Genomic DNA, 22,117 nt, shown 5'->3' on the forward strand with positions numbered 1-22,117 from the left:
TATCTAAAAAGGAGGGAGATATTTATATATTTAATACTTATTGTCTCAATTTATGTGATATATTTTTTCTGTTAATTTAAAAAAAATATTTCATTCATCTCAAGTTATATGATGCCTTTCGAATTTCAAATTTAATCTTATATCTTTTAGAGGCGTATCAAGAATTTCTAAATGATGGTGCACTATTATGAAAATGTAGATTTAATCAGTTTGACATTTAGGTTCGTATCATTGAAAACAATTAAAATTTTAAATCTATAGGTCCAAAATTGAAATGATTAATTAATTAAAATGCCAAAAGTGCTACCAATAACCACTTAGAGGGGTGTTATCTAATTTTAGAAAGAAAAATAATACAAGATAGATATAAAATTTATGATCTCACTGAGAGGTGCACCAATCATCATTGCATTATATGATACTTCGATTGTGGGTTCATACATCTATATTTAACAAAAAAAATTAAAGTATAACACTACTATATATGATTTCACGAGAGAAACATGAGTTCACGTGAACTTGGTGACCCCCTTTTGCATACACCTATGGATCTTTTAAATATCCTGAACTATTAATTATCATCATTTGTATACTTTCAAATATGTAAATTTTATTTCAAAAGGCTTAAAAGACTTTATATCTGAATTTAGGATCAAAATTAAATTGCTTAATTTTTGAAATTCAAATTGCATCACATAAATTGAGACAAAAAAATAATATTTTTTCATATTTAATAATAATTTAACTTCAAATATTTCATTTAACTCTTTATAAAACAATTTGTAACTATACTATTTTTTTTAGATCACAAATTTTAAAAATATTTTCTTTTAAAAATAATTTATAATTTAAAATAATAATTATATTTTACTTTACTTCATCAGTCAAACACCGTCACATAAATTGAGTGGGAGAAATAAATAGTTTACCCACCCTATGGTTACATGATGCACATTTTATACGTATACTATATCCCATCCCTTTTACATCACATATATAATCCCTTTTAACTTGCTTTCTCATTCCATTTCACAGTGCCCACAACAACGAGGCAACCATTTCTCCTACAAAAAACCTCTCTTGTTTACCACCGGCGCCGTCGTCGTCATTTATCTTCTCCAAAAACCCCATAATTCTTCCATATACAGTACCTTTTCTTCTTGTTTTCATCATATATTTCAGCCCAAAAGGTGTTTTCATCAGTACTCTGTTTTGTAATGGCAGCAGCACCGGTCAAGTCTCAGCCTCTGCACTATTTCTCTTTACCCCAATTGAAGTGGGGTAACAAAAGTCACACAAATGCTAACCACCGTTTCCGCCGCCGTGATTCTCCGCCGTCTAATGGAGATAACCCACCCCAAACCGCCGACGTGGACGGTGGGTCTGACTCTGAGAAGGTTCAACCCCGATCGGAGGCAGAGGCAGACCCTAATGGGGTTTCATCTTTACAAGGAGAAGACGAGCATGAAAAAGAGGTTAAAGAAGAAGAGGAAGAAGAAGAAGTGGGTTGTGAAGAAGGGGAGGTGAAGTTATGGAATCTAAGGCCAAGAAGGGGTGTTACGAAGGTTGAAACGGCGTCGTTGAAGAACGTTGAAATGCGAGTTGAAAGCAGTAATCATATGCAGAGGTCGCAGAGGTTGAAAGATAACGCGGATGGAAATGGAGTCGGGTCGGGTAAAAAGGGGAAGAAGAAATTATGGATCTCACTGTCAAGGGAAGAGATTGAAGAAGATGTGTATTCTATGACCGGGTCAAGACCCGCTAGAAGACCCAAAAAACGATCCAAGACAATTCAGAAACAACTCGATGTATGGAAAAAAACCCGAAAAACTCCGGCATATTTATGTTTGTTTTATGCTTTTTTGCTTTCTCTGTTTGTTCTTATGTTCTGCTTGATATGTTTGTTTGCAGAATGTTTTCCCTGGGTTGTATTTAGTAGGGCTTACTGCTGACTCATTCAGAGTCAATGATACTACGGTATAAGCTCGATTCGCGCTATGTGTTCGTGCTTTATATGATGTTAAGCTGCTTTATATGATGTTAATATATGAACAAGAATCACATATTTTGTTGCAGAAGTAGATATGGCATAGCTGGTGTATCCGAATTTTTGCTACTATGGAGAAGGTGTGTTATTTATGGTTCTGTAATTCCATGTTGATCCTTAATTGTTTCGTAATTTTTGGAGTTGAGGGTTTAATAATTATTGATGGTTTTGCAGATTTTGCAAGGATTGAGGAACACAAGTGGGGGAAAGCTTAGAGCTTTGAGGACGGCTGCATTCATGCCTCGACTGTAGGAGGTATAATGTATTGAATTACGTAAAGGGTATAGTATAGCATCTTGGAATTATATCTAGTTTTGTTTTAAGTAGCATATAGATATATTTGGAAAGATTTTGGTTGCAATGGTAACCTAATATATGTAAAGAATGGAACTTGAGATATGGATGGATAGGTTTTGTTATTTTCGCAAACTGGTTGCAGTTCCATGAATGTCAATGGAGGTGAACATGACAAAGGTTGAACTATTTATGTGCTTTCTGTACATATTTCTTGATTTCTATGAGTCATGATAAGACTCGAGGATACCTTTTTGAGTCGGTAACTTACTTATGCTTGGTAAAATATTTGCTTTTGGATACTGCATAAGAAGGGCAGGTATATAATCTTTTGTCGAAAAGATAACATGTTCATGTTGCCTTGTGATGTTTCTTGTCCTCCAAAGAATGTATGTCCATACTGTTTTTGCTCGTCATAAAGTTCTTTGGCAATCATATGATGCAACTAAACAGAAATCATGAAGTTATGAATATTTGGTGATAGATTGTCGAAGTGCAGTATTTGGTTGATTGGTAGCTAGATGTTCTCGAAAGGGAGCCAAATTTTGCTATATATTTTCAGTCTTAATGCATCTGACAATATAGTCTTACACTTGATGATGAAGTGCGGAAAATGCGCGTTGTGTATGTGGTTAATCTATTGTTTTAAGCACTTCCTCATCCTTGATTTCTGTGGAGATAATTTCCTTAAGATGTAGCAGGATTCGTTGGCTCCATCTTCTTTCGGTTATTGGAATTAACTGCATCATGCTTATGTGGCTTGGAAAGGATTGAATTTCTTTTTCCCAACTTAGTGTATATTGATTTATTGGATAACATATTGTCGGTCACACTTGAATTAAAGCTTGCATGTATGTTCTAGCATACCAGTATTGTTTATAGAACATATTGGATTCTGTTAGAACAGAGGCAAGGCCAGGAAAGGAATATGAAGAACATCTATGTATGTGCTTAGATCCTTGCTCACATGAACAAAGGATCCGGTTGTATTTCACCAGACCATCATTGCATTTCAAGGGAACTTAAAAAAAAACTTAATTGAGGACTGAGCTACTGAAGCTGAGTTTAGTCTGCTGGATGCACAAATATATCAGTATCTTCTGCATTTCTCTCTGCCCTTCCCCCTTTCCCTCAATTAGGCTGTTCATTGTTCGTTATAGAGGGACCGAAATGGTAGTTTTGAACCTCTTTAGGAAACATGGAATGTTTGTGCCACTTTATACCTTTCATTTATAATTTAATCTTTCGTTACATCTCAATTCCCTCTGAATTTTCTTGGTAAGAGAGGTATGTTTTCTTGACCTTTTCATTGAAGATATATCCTAAATTCCTTCCAGGACTTTTAGTTGGACTCTATCGTCTGCTACAACAATATAATCAGTGTAGTGTAGGAGGTCTGGGAAGGTTAGGATGTACGCAGTCCTTAGATGAAAATTTGCTAGGTTGATGCTTGGTGAAAATAGACCATGACATGATGAACCTTCTAAATTGTGAATCCGTTATGGCGTATTTTTCTTTGTCTTCCCTATATCAATTGTGATTTTACTGAAAGTAAAGCAAAATTGTTGCAGGTACTTCAGGTATTTGATCTTATTTTGAGATTAAGATGTTGACCTCTTCTCGTGCTTCAAACAAATTGCGATCATAATAACGTCTCTTACATGATATGACAGTGAAATGTCATTAACTAGCTTTGATGAAGAGAGTATTTCACATAAAAAAGGGTTTAGAAAAAGAATAATAAAATGTTTGAAGAATGATAGGGTCAACTCATAGAGTAGTTTTTAAATATTTTATATTCCTTGGGTGATTATTTTATGATAATCTGGGCAAACTGATATTTTTTTCTTTTTCAAATATATACCAGTAATAACAATTAACAACGGATCAACAAAATACACTTGATCAAAAGAAAATTTAATATAAAAATATCGTACTCAATAACATTCCTTTCAAGTTTTCTCCTTCATGCTTAGGGTTATTAGCCACCGATGACTTACCATCAAACTTAAGGTCAATAGAGCCAAAGTATTTTTAATACTGGTTATACAGAAGAAGTCAATAATATTACATTAATCATTTTTTTTGGTGTTAAAGACATTGCATGTATTCTTTGGAAGCATTTATTTAATGCATGTGGAATCCCTAATGAGACTGTTAGAGCTAAGAACTCGTTTGATTGGGGAATACGCTATTTTCTGATTATTATTCTATCTTTAATGTGGGATAAAAATAATATTATAATTTCAGTCCCGAGGATAACTAATCTCAGGATAAGTTATTCGATGATTTTATCCTAACTGAATATGGGATAAATTCATCTTAAAATTAATCTCGAGATTAGTTATCCCTTATCCTTCATACCAAATGTACTCTAAGAGTTTTAGATGATGGTTGATCAAACGTGTCAACAAAGTTCATTAACTTCTGCTCTAGAGTCTTCCGTCTATTATTTGCTATGAAACTTGGAAGTACAGGAATATTTCAATATTTTTCATCTCATAAATTACATCAAACCAAAGATTAAAAATTGAATGTGAAATCGCAAAGGAATAAGCGACTTAGTGAAAAATAATAGTAATTAATTAATTAGATATATGGTCGTTTGGTCGTCAGTTAAAATTAAGGACAAGGCTCAAGGCCGAGCGACTTGTCTGTTTTGTTTAAATAAAAAATGAAGTGTTTCTTTGTACATCTTAATTAGGAAAAGTGGCTCTTTTAACTCCAAACTCTATCGAAATTTCTTTAAATAAGTTTGTTTATATCATCGGTATCGATTAAAAAAAAAGGAGTTGCATTAAACTATCAATAAACATAAAACTTGTCTACTCATAACAAAACAAAATTTACTTATTAAGTAGGTTTTTAAATTTTTTAAGTTTATTATATTAGTACTTCTTAAAATTGACTAATGTACTAGGTTGAGATTATAACACCTAGGTAAAGCAGAGATATTTACACTATAAAATTTCTTATACAATATAATTTTAAAGATGTGTTTTATTTCTTAAATTGTTTAGAATTATTTTGATCATTTTATTATTTTAAATCATGCATTACAAGTGCTTGTATTTTATTTTATCTTACAAAATGCTATATAATAAATTCACAAATAATGCATTAAGATATTTTCCCACATCAATAACACAAGTAACAACTAAATAATGTACAAATGATTTTAAATTTTATGCAAATATTGAAAAACTAGCCATATATAATGCTAATTTTATTTAGCATGAATAAAATATGAAAACGCAACAAAAAAAAGTTAATCAAAAGAATAATTCAATACATAAAATATTAGGTTTTCACTTAAGATTTAAGTAAAATCAAACTCCAAAATAACTTTGCTAATATAATAACATTAAGATATCTGCATCACACCTTATGAAATATGATATTTTTTCGAAGAATATTTTGTCACTCCCTTTTAAGTTTTGAATAGTTTTTTATGCCAACATTGTCATACCACCTCATGGAGCCGAAAAAATGTGAAACAAAAGATAAAAATTAATAAAGAAGTAAAAACAGGAAGCGGAAGGAGGAAAAAAAAAAAAAACGAAGTCACACTTGAAAAGTGTTTCAAAAACCCTCCCTCTCTACCCTGCTCCTCCTTCCGTCACCGGCAACGACGGCGGCGTTGTTCTGAAACTCTGTAAGTTACGCTTCGAAATCTCACTTCTGTACAACGGCCATAAGGTTTGGGATAAAGCAATTTCTCAACTAATGGAGAGAAGAAGATTCGACGAATCCTCACTACTTCCTCATTCTGTTACCGGCGGTTCCGGTCTTCGGTCTTCTCCTCCACCTCGCCCTCCGAACTACACTTGTCACCGTGTACAGGTACAGTATTCGCACACCTCATTTTCTCTTACAGCTCTCACCTTTAGTTTCACTAGTTAAGCTAAATCTCTGTCCTGCTTGCTTCCTTTTTTTTTTTTTTTTTTTTTTTTTTTCAAAGAATGTGAAGAGATAGTCAAGTCTTCACTACAATTGGTACTATGAGTCAGGATCGCATGTAAATCTCTTTTTTTCTTTTTTTTCTCTTTTTCTTTTCTTTTTCTAACTAAGATTGAATTCAAGGTAACTGCTACAGCTTCAAATGGTACATCAAACATACAGAAGTATCAACAAGATTTGTTCATATTGTTTCAAATAAAGGTTTTGAATTGTGTCAATCCCCATGTTTCAAGTGTCGTTGCAACAAGAAAAGTCTTGTTCCATACATAATTGAGAATTTGATTTGAAGACATTTTTAAAACTACACTCACACTCACAAGAATGTTTAGTGCATGCAATTGTGATACCAAATTCTTGGCCCTTATGTAAATCTTCACTAAAGTGAGAACATTTGGAATGAGATCATGTAAGGCTTGTCATTGGCAAATAATGTAGGCTTAGGGATGAGTAGGATATATATTTTGGATAAGTGTGACTTAATTCCTCCTTGAGTGTTATACTAAATTTGTGTTTTTGACATTAATTTAGATTGTTTTCATCCTTTTTATGTTGAAAGGTGCTATAGTAATAGATGTGGTTGGGAAGTGTGAACTTCCCTCTGGATGTTGTTTGATTTAGAGAACTTCTGGTTTTAGAGGAATCTAGTTTATGTTTTGTAAGGCTAGTTGTTGAGTATTGTGATGACATGAATCCAATTAGAATTGAATGGATATAGATGATTCCTGTAGCCGACCCTAACTAGTTTGAGATTAAGATGTTCCTGATGTTTTTTTTTTCCTGTTGAATGTCTAGTTAAAATTGGGAATTTTAGTGAAACTGAAGTAAGGATCCTTTTTATTTCAGAGTGCTTTGTCATGCGTTTTTTGGACTTCCGATGTAGGGTAAGGTCTGGGTACACTCCCCAGACCCAAACTTGTGAGATGACACTGTTTTTCTTTTTGTTGTTAAAGTGTTCAAAGTTTCTACCAGGGGGTGAAGATTTAGAAAGAAAGGGGGCTGTGGGCAATAATTAGTGTCTTGAAGCTACCTTGGAATTGTATTTACAATATTCATTTTGACTCTATTTTGCAATGTTACTCCTCTGCAAGCTTTGTCTAGGTAGTGTGGGGTGAGTTAGCCAATTAGGTCTATTGTGATGCAGTTGGGCGTTCTAGTCGTATAGGGAGGATTTTCTGTTAGGAGTGTTCTTGTTGGAACCCTGATGGTGTATGGTATGTATGCTGAAACAGGGCACAACGGAGATACGGCTTTAAGAAACAAAACTGGAGATTTATTACTGATAAGCTTTTCTCATTAAGATTTTGTTTGACATGGGGGGTTTCTGCTAAAGAGCCAATTATCACATTGACTGTAGCTTATATTCATGGAGCTCTTCTTCTCTCTCTCTTACATCATTGGCCTCTCTATTTCCCTTTAGGCTTTGTTTGGGAATACTTGCTGTGATCGGTTTTTTTGTACCCAACCATTTGATAAAGAACTGCCTTTGGTTAAGCATCTTTGTGGTTATCTGCACGTAAAATTTCATGCATAAGGTTGGTTCGGGAAATCTGTAACTATTCCAATAAGTCCAAAAATTTATTATCTTTGAGAATTTAAGCTTCTTTGTATCAGCTGTGGGCAACACTTGCTTGTACTAAAAAGAATATGATGATTCTTTTGTTGAGAAGATATGTTAGTTATTCAATTTAGTTTACCAGTTTCAAAAAAATAAATAAATTACTTTTTGAGTTTCTCTTAAGACTTGGACTCAGGAACAAGTGAGAACTAAGCAAGCTAGGACTTTGCTGGTTTTCTTTCCATTTGTGTGTTTTGTATGAAGGGAAATGTTCTTTTTTTGGAAAATAAGTCATTTAGAATAAATGGTTTTCTCACTTATTTTCAGTGTTTGGTTGGTTAGTGGAATTTTTTTTCTAAAATGGATAGTGCTTAATGTTTCATTTTGGTATTAGAGATTGGTAATAATGTTTAACTGCTATTTGGAGCTAGGATATGGGGTAATAATTGGGATAGTTATAAAGGAAAACGAATTCCGCTCATTAGTGAGAGGAGTATCCCCTTTCTGATGGAAAATGTTTTCCTCCAAAAAATACATTCGTTTAGCTAAACCCCATAAAATTGTTTCTTCATTGAAAGTATTTTTGGTCACACCAAGCACATGTCCTTGAGTCTTTTTCTCTCTGCTGAAAGGGAAGTGCACTGTACTGTGTTCAGTAGAACAGCTGCTTTAATGGTACAAAAAGTGGTTCCTTATTATATGACTTTGGGTCAATCTTTGTGTTGAGTAATTTTGACGAATATCTTTTGGTGGTCTAGTAGTATCCTGACGGTCAGCAACTTACCAAGGAAGTTCATTTCCCCCCTTACTAGCACCATTTGCTCCATTAGTTGTTTTGCTATGATCAGGGCTTACAGCTGCTTCTTGCCTTCCTTTTGCTAATATTATGTTAAATGATGGACAATATTCCAGTTTTTTTATGGAATTACTCATTGCTGGATCTCATTACAGGGAGCATTGAAGCATTTGGCATCAATTGATCCACTGGAATTATGTGATGAGGCCAAAGTAGAGCACTGCCGAGCAACTAGAGATCTAAGAAGTTGTGGACGACATGTACAGAGTGTGTTGAATTCATGTGGTCATGCCTCTTTATGCGAGGAATGCAGTCAGAGATGTGATGTTTGCCCTATATGTAGGATCCCATTACCAAAAGATGCCAATAGACTTCGACTACGCCTATATTACGAGTGCATAGAGGCAGGTCTCATCTCCAAGAGGTGTGATGACAGATTACAAGAGAAAGAGGACAGTGATAAGCAACTGGTTGCTGATATCCAGCGTCTTTATGCTTTGTTTGATGTGGCACTGGAAAACAATCTGGTTTCTCTAATATGCCACTGTATCCTTTTCATACGGAGACCTGTGGGGGACTAACATCCTCCGAGTTGCGGATATTTTTCTTGCAAAGAAAAATGAGTTTAAAAGCTGTTGAATCTTTTTTCTTTATCGTTCTATTAATTCCTTGTGAAAGGAAGGATTACTGATGCATAGTCAGAAGATAACCATAAAAGGAATAAATGGGTGGTTGGTTGTGTGGTTCTTTTTTTTCTTAAGAGAGTATAGCCTCTTAACTTCTTAGTAGCTGGTTATATTATTTATTTTGTTGTCTTAACAGCAGTAAACAGATGTGACAGATGTTTGTATGGATGAAAGTGCTGTGTCCAGTGATCCCATCATTGCCTTCTTGCTTGATGAAGTGGTGGTCAAAGATTGGTGCAAGAGGACGTTCAACAATATTCTGACCGAGATTCAAGTGATATGTATCCTAATTGTTAAACTTATACTGTATTTCTAATTCCTTATCAAAAGGGAAATAATGATCGGTTAATTTCCCTTGATTTGATTATAGATAATCTAACCATGAATGAACTGAAAGAGAACTTGAGTTTATTTTTCAAGTTCTCTGTGAAGTTAGGTGGTATCTCTAACGTTATTGATGTCTTGGAATCATCGTTTAAAGGCTCTCTTTCTGCAAAGCTTCATGATTTACACCACCTTCAAGAGAGCATCTTAAAGACAAAACAGGTAAGCTTTCCTGAGATTCTTGTCAAGTGGACCCAAGCCACCTTTTCCTCATTTCTTATTTTTACGTGTTTTATTTATTGGTTGCTCTTTTTAAGAGATACATATGTACAAAAACGACAACATATCCTGTGTAGTCCCACAAGTGGGGAAGAAGCTCATATGTATCAGCACAAAATGAAATTGAGTAGATTTACTATTTCTTTATGCTACTTGCATTAACTAGAGATCCTGGTTGGTGTGATGAGCTAGTGATTATCACCACATGCATGTCGATTGAAAAACTTTGATTCCAACAGGTGTTTTCTTAATTTATGTGTCAAAAAATTGCGGTTTGTAACTTACTGATTTGTTTTTTAGTTTTGTATCTTGCTGGTACAGCATTTTATGAGATTATAACTACTGTGCCAAATGCAGCACATGGAGATAATGATTTGGTGTATAAGACATGAGTTCTTGGAGAATGTGAAGTCTAGGCATAAAAATTATGCATCGTGGCGAGCTCTGGTCCGTGAAAGGAAATCTGCTGCAATTAAACGTGCATGGCCCGATTCAGTAAATCATTCTGATGAATACAATGCTTCAACACTCTTTATTGAAGATGCTCTTTCGAATATTGAAGCAGCAGAGCAGGGAGACTTGGATGATCATGAAGAAGAGTTAGCACTTGCCTATTTACAGAAGGATGAGGGCTCTTTATATTCACGGTCAAAAATTGAGGGAATGGCTGGATGCTATCCATTTGAAAGTTTGCGGGCTGCTGCTGACATTCTCTTTTTACGAGGAAGTTCAGACTTGGTAGTTGCAAAACAAGCAATTGTATCCTTTTGCAATAGAATACTTAGTTTAATGTTTTTTTTTTGGATAAGTAGCTGATTTTAGTGTTTTTTCATGAAAATGTTCCCTTTTTCTTTTCCTTAATCCTTCAAAGTTCTTGTATTTTATGTTTGACCGGCAATGGACAGTACCTGATGAGCAGTGGAGACACATCATTGATGATTTTGCTGCCACTTTTGGTGTGACCAGGCACTCGCTATTGGAATCCTTTACATTTTTCCTCTTAGATGATGAAGGAGTTCCGGCTCTGAAGGTAAGGATGGAAATGCCGTTTCAATTATAGCTGCTGAGAGTATTGTGTTGTAGTCTGAGTCATCTTATCATAATCTCATATCTATTATTTTTAATGTAATCTCAGATATGCTCTCTAATGAGTTGTAACATGTGCCAGAGTTTATGTGATGAAACTAATTCTGCTTTATAGTTTTTCCCTGGGGATCTTATGAATTGTTTTAACTTTTGTCATTTCCACAACATGAATAGACTTGGTTATTGTATCTTCACTTTGTCCTTTTTAAAATAAAGAAATCATCATTGTGAGCCTTCTTAAGCAACAATATGGTCTTTGGACTGGTGTGGATGCTGATAATCAGTTATTGGTATCCCCAGGAAGCCTGTCAACTTCTCCCAGAAATATCAAACCCAACAATCCACCCGAAGGTTGCTCAGGTTCTGTTGGAGCGGGGAAACCCTGATGCAGCTCTCATGGTTCTGAGGTGGTCTGGACAAGATGGCACACAGCTAATTTCACTTCGTGAGGCTGTAACTGCTGTCCGTGTGCGGGTAGAATGTGGACTTTTGACTGAAACATTCACGTATCAGAGGCTTATCTGTGCTAAGATCAAGGAGAAAAAGTTGAGGGATGAACAGTTTCAGAGTGCTTCTGCTGAAGTAGAGGACCAATGCAGGTCGTGGGGTCTCTGGGTGGAGACTCTTGTCACTGAGATTTGTTGTCTGTGCATTAGGAGGAACTTAGTTGACCGCATGATAGAACTGCCATGGACTGCTGATGAGGAGAAGCATCTTCATAAATGTCTGCTGGATTTTGCTGCCGAGGATCCTTCAACGCCCATAGGAAGTCTTCTTGTAGTTTTCTACTTGCAGGTACTCCCTTCTACATCCAGGTTTCATGTTCTTCTCTTCTGCAATTTTCTCAGACTTGCTGTTACACTCAGAAAACTTGTTTATGTTGGCAGCTTATTCACCCACTTACATGTTTCTCGCTTTCATTTGAACTCATTTACTAATTACCTATTAATGATAAGAATATGAAATAAGTGTTGTTCAATAGTCCTTTTGGTATTAGCCACCAGTGACAAGACTTTTGTCTGATTGTACTTGATTTTTCACTGGCACAACCTCCTGGCAGTTACTGGACTATTGACTTTGAATTTTGTTCTCTTCTGAAAGTTTTTTTAACTCTGCAAAGCCTGGGTAAGAGCCATTGGAGTTGGTAGCCATAACCAGATACCTCTGGTAACAGGTAGAGGTTGAACGCAATGTTCATCCCTGTCAGAAGAGATTCCAAATATATCTTCTTTCTTTGAACACCCTGTATATTCTGAAAGATATTTGTTAAAGACTTTGAATTTGCAAGGAAACATTAATAGGTACGTAGGTTAATAAATTCATCAGATTCCATCCAGATAAGTGACATTTGAGAAACATTGTGAAATAGATAAAATTGGATTGGTCGACTGTTCACCCATGTCTATTTCCACTTACCTAGTTATGACTTATTTAGGACAATCAGTGATGGACACGTGGATGGTATTTAAGAGTATAGATATTAAAGAGGGAATTAACATATGTCAGGACTCGGGGCATCCTGACAACTACAACAAACTTTTGGGAATAAGTATGATCTAATTTTCTTGGACTCGGGTACAGGGGTCCGATACAGGTGTGGATCTAGAAGTCGGATCCTTCATGATCTGAATTTTTAGACTTGGGGGTATGGATACAGGTGCGGGGACTAAACCGAGCTATTTTGCAGTGATTACCATGTTTATTATAGAAGTTTCAAAAAAAAATAAACATGTTTATTATAGAGCTCAGTCCTTGACTTTACACATTATGCACTCGCAGGAGATGATTTCATGATTACTTTTGGTACCCTGTAATCTATCCATCTCGATAGGGACTTCATATGGTTGCCTAACAATTGTGCTACTGTTGTCTTTTTGTAAAGCGTCATAGATATGTTGAAGCATACCAGGTTGATCAGAAGCTTCAGAGCATGGAGGAGACCTTCATTTCTCAAAATTCTGTCAGTGAAGAAGTCTTAGCGAGGATCAGATCAATAAATCATTGGAGGACTTGTTTGGTTGTGAGTGAACTTCAACTTTTTGATTGGTATTTTCTATATGCATATAAAGGATTTGGATATGTACTAGTGTCAAAGTTTTGGTGTTTGAATTGGAAATTGGTAAGAGTTAATAGTATTATTTTTGTTCTTATGAATCATGGTCCTCTTTTCTTTTCTATTTTTTAAATCCAGATCATACTCTGGTTTGTTGCACACCGCTAAATGAAATGTTCATGTTTTCATTCAAATAGATTATTTGGACTGCTATACATAAACTGATTTCCTTCTTATGTCCTAAATTTTAATTGTTCCAGTACTGATTGTATCTCATTGGATGCTCGGACCAGTATGTACTGTTACCAGCAGATACAAGTACTATTCCCTTTTCATTTATGTTATCTAGTTTGACTGAGCATGAAATCTTGGGAAACCTTGAATATTTCATTATCTGTTGAAGTTATTTGGAGATGCCTCTTTCAAAAAGTCGGATTGTGTGATAACTGAGGTTTCAGATAGGCAGCTTCATATCAAAGGTTGAAACGGTTGTGTAGTGCTTCACTTTCCTCTACCCTGCTTTCCAGACAAACTATTAAGAGTTAATATATGTAAAAGTATCACAATAGAAGTTGAAGCTACAGTACTGATATGAAGATTGGGATTAACTAGTTGAATTGTGACGCAGAGCAGTGTAGGTCACTGATCACGAGGTCCTTTTCTACTTGATGTCATTTTATTGCTTTAATGGTGATAAGTAGCTGACTTCTCATTTTGCTTTCCTGTTATCTCTTGGATCACTTTTCAGCTTTTCTTTGACTGGGTTACTTGCTTATACGGCAGTTGTAATTTATTACAACTTCTTATTTTGATGGTGTTGCAATGTATGTTTGTATTTTAAAAAAACTTTTAATTGTTTTAGGACAAGGGAGTAGAGTTGTTACCAGATATCATACAACAACAAATAAGGACAGGGAAGTTGCCTGAAGTGGTTGTTACTTGCAATGACACAGTCAACATCTCTGAGAGGTCCAATGCTGTAGCCCAAGAACCTATCATGACCAGTTTATTGGCTAATCCTCCCAGCGATTCTAGCCTCATTCAGCGAGTTGATGTTGTTAAACCTTCTGTTCTTGACGCTCCATCTGTACTTGGGGGATCATTAAATCTGTCGAGCTTTAAAGTTGGGCGTTATAGTTCTCCCAGTTCCCCAGCTTTTTTTAATGATGCTGGAGTATTGAAACCTGAAAGTATCCTTGGGAAAAAATTGAAATTTGATGAGATTTCGACCCCTGCAAGTCGTCGTGTTAATCCTCCTGCTCCTGTAATGAAGATCACCAGGAATTCGTCCATGGAACCTTCTATTAGCCGTCTTCGCAATTCTCAAATATATAGAGTTTCGCCTGAGAAGTCTCAGAATGGGTTTCCAAAGGAATCTTATATTTTTGACCAGACTGCTGCTAACAATGTAAATTCTCTTAGTAGCAACAGAGGCATATTAAAACATTCAGTTGAAGATTCAGACATGAGTTATCATGGTAAACGTCTACTGTCAGATGCTGCTGATAGATCACGGATGTTACCATTAAATGATTCAATGGATGTAACCTGGAGGTAAACCTTATTTTTCAAATCTCTTCTGTTTTAGGCAGCAGATTTAATTGTCATACGTTTGGTTGCCATCTTAACTTTGATCTAATTTTGTTGTTATTACCTGATTGTCACTTAAAAAGCCATGAAGAAAAGGGTCCTTCCACCGTGCATCTAGAAACCAATGGCGGACCAAGGTGGAGGTCTGATGATACCAGTGAAGACGAGGAAATCCCCTCACTAGATGTATTCGCTGGAGTTGTCTCTCCTGCACACACTTCAAGGGGAGTGAGAAGAAGCAGGAGGATTGCCAGGAGATGATACCCCTTGCTGTTATAGAATCTGAAAATGTGACAAAACATGTAATCCCTTTTGCTGGATGTGGCTTTTAGTTAACAGACCAGAGTTGGGAGGCATTGAAGTTTTTTAAATAACATTTGCTGCTCGAATTTTTCCTCTTGGAAATAGTAAACTCGGGTTGAAACTGATACTTGACGCTCCACACCTCGATGTTTCCTCTTTCAACCCTTGCACTGATTTTCACTTGGATGCAGCACATAGTTTCAAGGAGCAGCTGATGGTCGGGGTTTAACAATTTTTGTATGTGAGATGAGCGATTTGAAGCTTGGTTGTAAAAATATTTATTGTAACCTTTTCAAGTCGTGCCCATATTGCTGAAACTTTTCTTTGAAAAGCATGTAGATAGATGCGTAAAGAGACCTTGATATTTTTGTTTCCAATTTCATTTCCAAGCAGGTGAGGTTTTTATCCACAAGGAGAAATAATTCATTTTGAATCTCAAAAGTTGTAGTCTAACATCGAGTAGTTCTTTTTAACTGAAGGAGAGGTTTACCATTTTATTCTCATTTTTTTTTAGAGAGCCTAAACTGTCTGGGTGAACATAGAAGAACTGAAACGTGATAAGTTTCACAAGCGATATTTCACATTGATGGTGGGAGTTTAGTTAGCCAACCAACTGAGTTACTAAGATTGTATGTAATTATCCTCTTTCCATAAAAAAACAGATTAGATCAACTGGAATTCTTCATTTCAATGACAAGGTCAAATACATATATATGATATGAAAATCATCATTTTCATACCAGCCAGATCTCTCTGATCATAAAACAGAAACAATGAGTATAGATAGTATTATCACGTTCGAATAATAACTGACTTCACAATTAGATACTTATAAATATTTTAATACATATATGAGATATGAGCAAAAACCGCTATATTCCTATGTATCAGTAGCTAACATTCTGGATCTGCCTCGCCAACCACCTCCTCCATATAGTGCTCTAACCCCACATGAGTCCATAAAATGGCTACAATCACTGCAGTATCTGCGAACAAAATGTAGTAATAATGAGTGCTACTGGTTCTGAAAAATCAAAATTCTCCATCGACCTCGCCACTCATTTCTTTCCTTCAAAAGTCATTAACTCCGATAAAATCCAAGTTTCCAAATGCCTTAACATTACCAACTCATCACCATTTACTCGATGAGTAATATTAAAGCCTTTGGAAACTTAGATCTTATCGGAGTTAATAATTTCCAAAGAAAAAAATGAGGGACGAGGTCGATTGAGAATTTTGATTTTTAAGAACCAGTAGCACTCATTATGACCACATTTTATTCTTGACTTCTACAGTAATTGTGGCCATGTTACAGACCTATGTGAAGCTTGAAAGAAATTAGAGAGTTTTGTAATTGTATAAATGGAGAAGATATCCATTAGTTGTTTGATTGAAATGATAATTTAACAAAGGGAAAATTTGGGTTGTGAAGGAAGAAGAGTAATGGGAGGATTTTATAGTACTCAAATAATCGCTATTGCTTCCTTCTTCAACACAATAGTGGGTCCTCATTTTTAACTAACATGCCACTAGGGGTCCTCTTTTTGACAAACATGTCACTAGGGGGTCCTCTTTCTAACATGTCATGTGTATTTGTTTTTGGCATAATAAATAAACGTATCTTTTAAATTAGTGTCAACTGGTATCTATATTATTGTTCATAAGTATACCTTGATACTAATTCTGCTTAAAGAATATTCTATATTGTTTCATAATGTATAGTATTGTATTATACTATATCGTAATGTAAATAAATATTTCACACCAATAATTTGAATGACAAATCTACAAGAAAAATAAGCTACAAGCTAGAGCTATTATGAAAATGTAAGATAGAGAATAAAATATGATTATTATTAAATAATAAATAAAAACAAAATGAAAAGGAAATATTGAAATAACAACTGGATCACACCAAATCAATAGTTACAAAAAAAAATGGAACTTTTTGATATGACCTGACAATAGATTTTCTTCTCAACTAATAATCGTGATTAAAAGAATTGTCCAACTTTTGACCATTTATATAAGTTGTTTACTTGATAGGAGGCAATTATATCAATTATTATCCCTAACGGGTCGGATTCCACTGAGATTGGTGACTTTCTAGAAGTCTTCGTTTTATTCTTTAATAATTTTTTCCTTTTTTTTTTTTGAGGGTCTCCAACCTTTCGACCCTTCGTGACTAGGATCCTCAATATTTGTGTATTAATGGTATTAATCATATGTTCATATTGGATATCTATCTTAATTTTTAGGTATTTACGTTTTCATTTCAAATGTACTTATCTATTTAAAGCCCTTATTTAAATCAAGTGTTTATTATGTCAAATTACTTCAATTTACTATGATTAATAATTTAACATAGCAAAAATATGTATTAATTAATCATAATTATTTAAATAACATATGTGCTTGGTAGTAGTCAATATATACATGTCATACATATATTTATTTAATGTGAGCACATATCTAATGCATCGGACATTTAATTTGAACTTTTTATTTAGTCATTGTTATCCTATAACATTTCTTTTAAGTCCGTTCATTATTATATTGTAACACTCCAGTTAATTAGGTTCTGATTATCTTTAACCAAAATAACCACGACTATATAGTATATATAAATATAAAATAATCAATAGTTTAATATTTTTTTATTGTCCACTTGTGTATTCTTTAATCTTACTTTTTTTCATTTTCTATGGAGCTATTATAGTTTATTGGTTCAATTACTTCGATGATTTAGCGTCAACTTTGAAGTATGCTCTCATTTGGTTCATAAACTAAATTATTTCATCTCAAAGATGGATAAAATGAGGAATTTTTCGCAAATAGCCACTATAATAAACTTAATTATGTTTCATAGCTATAGTTTGCATATTTACGAGTTATAGTTACAGTTTAAGCTGTCTCGTTTGTATAATTCACGGGTTTGTATATCACTGAATGTTGGTCGCGAGTGGTAATTAACTAAAATTATAGCTATGATGACTAATTAACTAGTATATGTTTGCTTAACCATGTAATTTTCCCTAAAATAATAAATACCAAGTTGAATGAGATAATTGATAAGGTGGATATCTAGATTAATTAAGTTTGAGATAAAATTTATATTGTAATATATAAATTTATCCCTGAAATATCTCACATTATCCCGCATACCAAACAACCGTTAGAGTATTTATCTTTTAGTATAGGAACATAGTTTATAGTGTAGTATTTATTTTTCAAACAAAAAAATGGAGGGAGCTTTGCAAGCTCCAATAATTGATCTTAGGTCTATAGATCTCACTGATTCACTCAAGAAGGTACATTCTATACTCTTTAAATTGATTCAATCAACAAATTAAAGTAGTAAAAGTTGCAATGCTAAATGATGAGAACATTTGTTTGTAGGCATGTATTGAGAATGGATTTTTTTACCTCATAAATCATGAGGTAGAAGAAGATTTGATTCGACGAGTTTTCGATGGAAGCAGAGGATTTTTCGATCTATCAGTTGGAGAGAAGATGAAGGTGCTTCGCAAGAATCATAGAGGATATACACCATTTTATGATGAGAAGCTTGATCTTGTTGACAATCCTAAAGGTTCTTTCTACTTTCATCCTTATGTTAGATATAGATCTATTTGTTATTTAAGTTGAAAATCTTTCGAAAATAGTTTCTCTAACTTCACTTGATTATAAGGTTGTGTACGCTCTATCTTCTCTAGTCTCTAGACCTCACATGTGGGACTATACTGAATATGTTGTTGTTGAGTTAGTGATGATTTAGGCACTCCTTGTTGCATTTTATCTTAACATTTTTCACTTTTTATTTCGTTGCAAAAAAAATATACTTTTATTTATAACAATTTGAATGTTAAGCTTTAGATCTTTACTCTTAATGACATGAGTTTATAGCTAGTGGCGGAGAAAGAATTTTAGTTAAAGGGGTTCAAAATTATACAGAAGTAAATACACGAGGAGATTCAATATCTACTATATGTAAGTAAAAAGAATAATTTATCCTTATATACACATTTAATAGAAATGTTATTATATGCTCTTCCCGTTTGTCCAAACCTTGATACATGTAAGCATCCGATACTTGGTGGAGGTAGTAGACTAATAGTATCTTGTACAACTAGTCGAGGTGCGTGCTAGTTGATCTTGACACCGTTCTTTCTTTTGCTCATTTACTTTACCTTTGAATTGGATTTCAGGGGATCCAAAAGAAAGTATCTATTTTGGAGCACCTGAAGACATATCACCCTATGGTAATCTAAATCAGTGGCCTCCCGAAGGTATATATCCATACTCTTTCTCAATTTTGTGACAGATTTTTCAGTATAGATTTATATAATCGATCCCAACTTGTACAAGATTGAGGCGTAGTAATTATTATTTGCTTGATTTTCTAATTAATAGGAGTATATTGTTTCACTTAAGTATGTCATGTTTTTGTTTTTGGACATGTAGAAATTTTGCCATGTTGGAGATCTACAATGGAAGAATATTACAGAGTTATTCTGTAAGTATCAACTCTCTTATATTTACATAAATTTGTCTCGGAAACAATGTCTTTACTTTCACAAGATAGGAGTAAGGTTGCGTATGCACCACTTTCCCCTGACCCTACTTGTGTTATTATACTGAATACGTTGTTTTTTTGCTGCTAATTAGGAATCTTGGTAAAAGAGTACTCTCACTCATTGCTCTAGCTTTGAATGTGAACGAAGATTTCTTTGAAAAAGTTGGTGCTTTTAATCCTCCGGGGGCTCTTCTTCGTCCTATGCATTATCCAGGTAAGGCAATTTCGAGATCTTATTTGATGGCTTCACTTCCTGTAAAATGTTTTATAGAACCGGAGATGTCATGACATGTTTGAGACCACAAATTTCACGTCTTTTTTCTTCTTTAGTACACTCGGTGCCCAGTGAATTAAAATGTGTCATTTAAAATGAAATAGAAGGAACATTTAACTGATTCTTCAGGCAAATTAAATACTAGTAGTACTTTGTTATTATCAGTTGCAGGTGAAATAAACTATTGTGATCAATATATGCATGGTTGTGGAGCTCATACAGATTATGGAATGATAACTATCTTAATCACCGATGGTGTTCCTGGACTTCAGGCACGTTAAAAAGAGTTAGATTTTTCTCGGATGGTCACTCAACTAATAATAGTTATTCTCTTAGAAAGTCACTTTTTTTATTGAAGGAAATTGAAATAAAGAAAAAGTGACTTTCTGAGATAATAAGGTTGTGGCGAAAAAGTATTGATAGTTCTAACATTTCAGTTGGATTCTGTTTTTATCAGGTTTGTAGAGATAAATTACAGAAACCCCAGATTTGGGAAGATGTGCCTCAGTTGAATGGGTACTTATATCTACCATACTTTACTAGGATTCTTTAAGGGTCGTTTTGTTTACATATTAGTTAGTTATGCAGAGATTAATTATAACGAAGGGGATTATTATATTGTTTGGCAAACTATATGATGTTACATGAAAAAATAAATGCATTTTCGATCGGATTACTTTAAACTTGAAATTTGCCAATTTGCAGGGGTTTCATTGTTATTGTTGGAGATATGATGGAAAGGTGGACAAATTGTTTGTTTAGGTCAATATATCACAGAGTAACAAAGCCAGAACAAGAACGTTATTCGGTATCCAACATCCTCTTAACATGTTTTTCGTCTCCGTCTTCGTAGGGATCCTAAATTTGAATCCTCATTAAGGTTTTTCTTGTTAATGTTTTATATTGACTTATTAATCAGGTAGCGATGTTTTTCGATCCAAGTCCAGATTGTGTTGTGGAATGCTTGAATAGTTGCTGCAGTGAATCTTCTCCTCCTAGGTATTCAACTTGCATTATGTATGATTTATAACTCATTACTAAATATTCAACCAAATTGTGTTGTTTTGTTCAATTCTTTTTACTTTCTTGAAAGTATATATTTGTTGTGATTTGTTAAACAGGTTTCCTCCAGTTAGAGTGGCAGACTACTTGAAGGAAAATTACAACATTACATATGGCTACCAGTGTAAGCATTTTTTTTGACAATGTTGTATCAGAAGCCTACCATCAACTTCGCGAAAATTACCTCTACCAACTCGTCCTCTACCTCTGATATTTTGACCTCTTTGATTTGTATCAATCAGTCGGATTTGATGTTTCTTCTTTTAAGTTTGCATTGTATGTTAATTCATGGACATCTCGTATATCACCAATTCATTTTTCTTATTCATCAAGTGTCGTAATAGTGCTAAGATATATAATTGGTAGCATCATGTGAAATTTTATACTAAATTAGGACTTCAACAACTTTATATTGGTCTAATATTTCTTCATTAATCCTCGTACTGAACTGACTAATTCAGATTCAAATCAGGTAGGGCTACACAAAGGATTGACTTTTATTTGTTTTGCTGCAGAAATATGTGCAACAAAAATATCACTGAGGAAGAGATGAGAACTGGTTAATTTGTTCACCAATTTTCTTAAATATTGAGGAGCTTTTTATGTGTGCCAAAAAATAATAATATGGAACGGTTTGACTTTTAGACCATTAATTTTATCGAGTCGCTCTACTAAAAGGGAGGGACGTTACGTTTATTTGTTTTTCTTTCTTTACGTGAAATTCATGTGTACTCACTCTACACATTCAGATATTGCATGAAACATCTAGTTTTTGGTCCTGTAAATTGTAATATGGTCTCCACTTTCTTTACTTCAGTTATTATTTGAACTTATCTTATATTTTATAACCTAAGCTAACAAGATAATTGTGTTTATGGCAATATCTAGATAAGCTTTCTTTTTAGATCCTTATCCAGACTGCATTGCATGCGTCCTGGAATAATGTATTGTACACGTCAGCAACAAGTTAGTTAGTTTAGCTCATAGATTATAGCTATATATTGTTAATCACCTAGAATCATTTAGTTGATTAGTTGTATAAATAGTTGTTTGTTCATTGTTATCAGAACTCACTTTGCATTCTATCAATAATATCATAGAAGCTTTCTCCTCTCAATTCTCTCTAGCTCCACTAATGGAGGCTCGGTAGTATCCACCATTTCAGGTGTGTTCTGTTCCTCTACTTTACAGTCTCAACATAATGCTTTGATTTTTTATCCTCACCATATAAT

General features: G+C 34.3%; 3 protein-coding genes across 6 annotated transcripts; all 3 read left to right on the forward strand.

Annotated features, from left to right (window-relative positions):
• Nucleotides 1-1,010: 1,010 nt before the first annotated feature.
• LOC102604791 (uncharacterized) lies at nt 1,011-2,590 on the forward strand. Its single transcript, XM_006359192.2, has 4 exons — nt 1,011-1,808; nt 1,912-1,977; nt 2,077-2,127; nt 2,222-2,590. Exons 1-3 carry the CDS (start codon nt 1,218-1,220, stop codon nt 2,080-2,082), a joined length of 663 nt encoding a protein of 220 aa, XP_006359254.1. The 5' UTR covers nt 1,011-1,217; the 3' UTR covers nt 2,083-2,127; nt 2,222-2,590.
• Nucleotides 2,591-5,856: 3,266 nt separating this feature from the next.
• Nucleotides 5,857-15,391, forward strand: LOC102605128 (E3 ubiquitin-protein ligase HOS1). The gene is made up of 10 exons (XM_006359193.2): nt 5,857-6,184; nt 8,808-9,198; nt 9,485-9,619; nt 9,709-9,884; nt 10,299-10,700; nt 10,813-10,971; nt 11,328-11,822; nt 12,910-13,047; nt 13,943-14,634; nt 14,754-15,391. Exons 1-10 carry the CDS (start codon nt 6,068-6,070, stop codon nt 14,929-14,931), a joined length of 2,883 nt encoding a protein of 960 aa, XP_006359255.1. The 5' UTR covers nt 5,857-6,067; the 3' UTR covers nt 14,932-15,391.
• A 2,787-nt stretch (nt 15,392-18,178) lies between these two features.
• Nucleotides 18,179-21,718, forward strand: LOC102605463 (probable iron/ascorbate oxidoreductase DDB_G0283291). Of its 4 annotated transcripts, none has more exons than XM_015314328.1 (11): nt 18,179-18,284; nt 18,373-18,565; nt 19,182-19,262; nt 19,438-19,489; nt 19,642-19,763; nt 19,989-20,095; nt 20,281-20,339; nt 20,529-20,631; nt 20,743-20,840; nt 20,945-21,009; nt 21,401-21,718. In XM_015314328.1, coding segments are annotated over exons 1-11 (951 nt in total). In that variant the 5' UTR covers nt 18,179-18,215; the 3' UTR covers nt 21,403-21,718. The 4 variants fall into 4 exon arrangements, with proteins under 4 accessions (XP_015169814.1, XP_015169817.1, XP_015169813.1 ...); XM_015314331.1 differs by having other exon boundaries at nt 20,743-20,822; XM_015314327.1 differs by having other exon boundaries at nt 21,416-21,676.
• Nucleotides 21,719-22,117: the final 399 nt, after the last annotated feature.

The sequence above is a fragment of the Solanum tuberosum genome, unplaced genomic scaffold (assembly GCF_000226075.1).
Source record: "Solanum tuberosum cultivar DM 1-3 516 R44 unplaced genomic scaffold, SolTub_3.0 scf00292, whole genome shotgun sequence".
In the NCBI taxonomy this organism is placed as follows: Eukaryota; Viridiplantae; Streptophyta; class Magnoliopsida; order Solanales; family Solanaceae; genus Solanum; species Solanum tuberosum.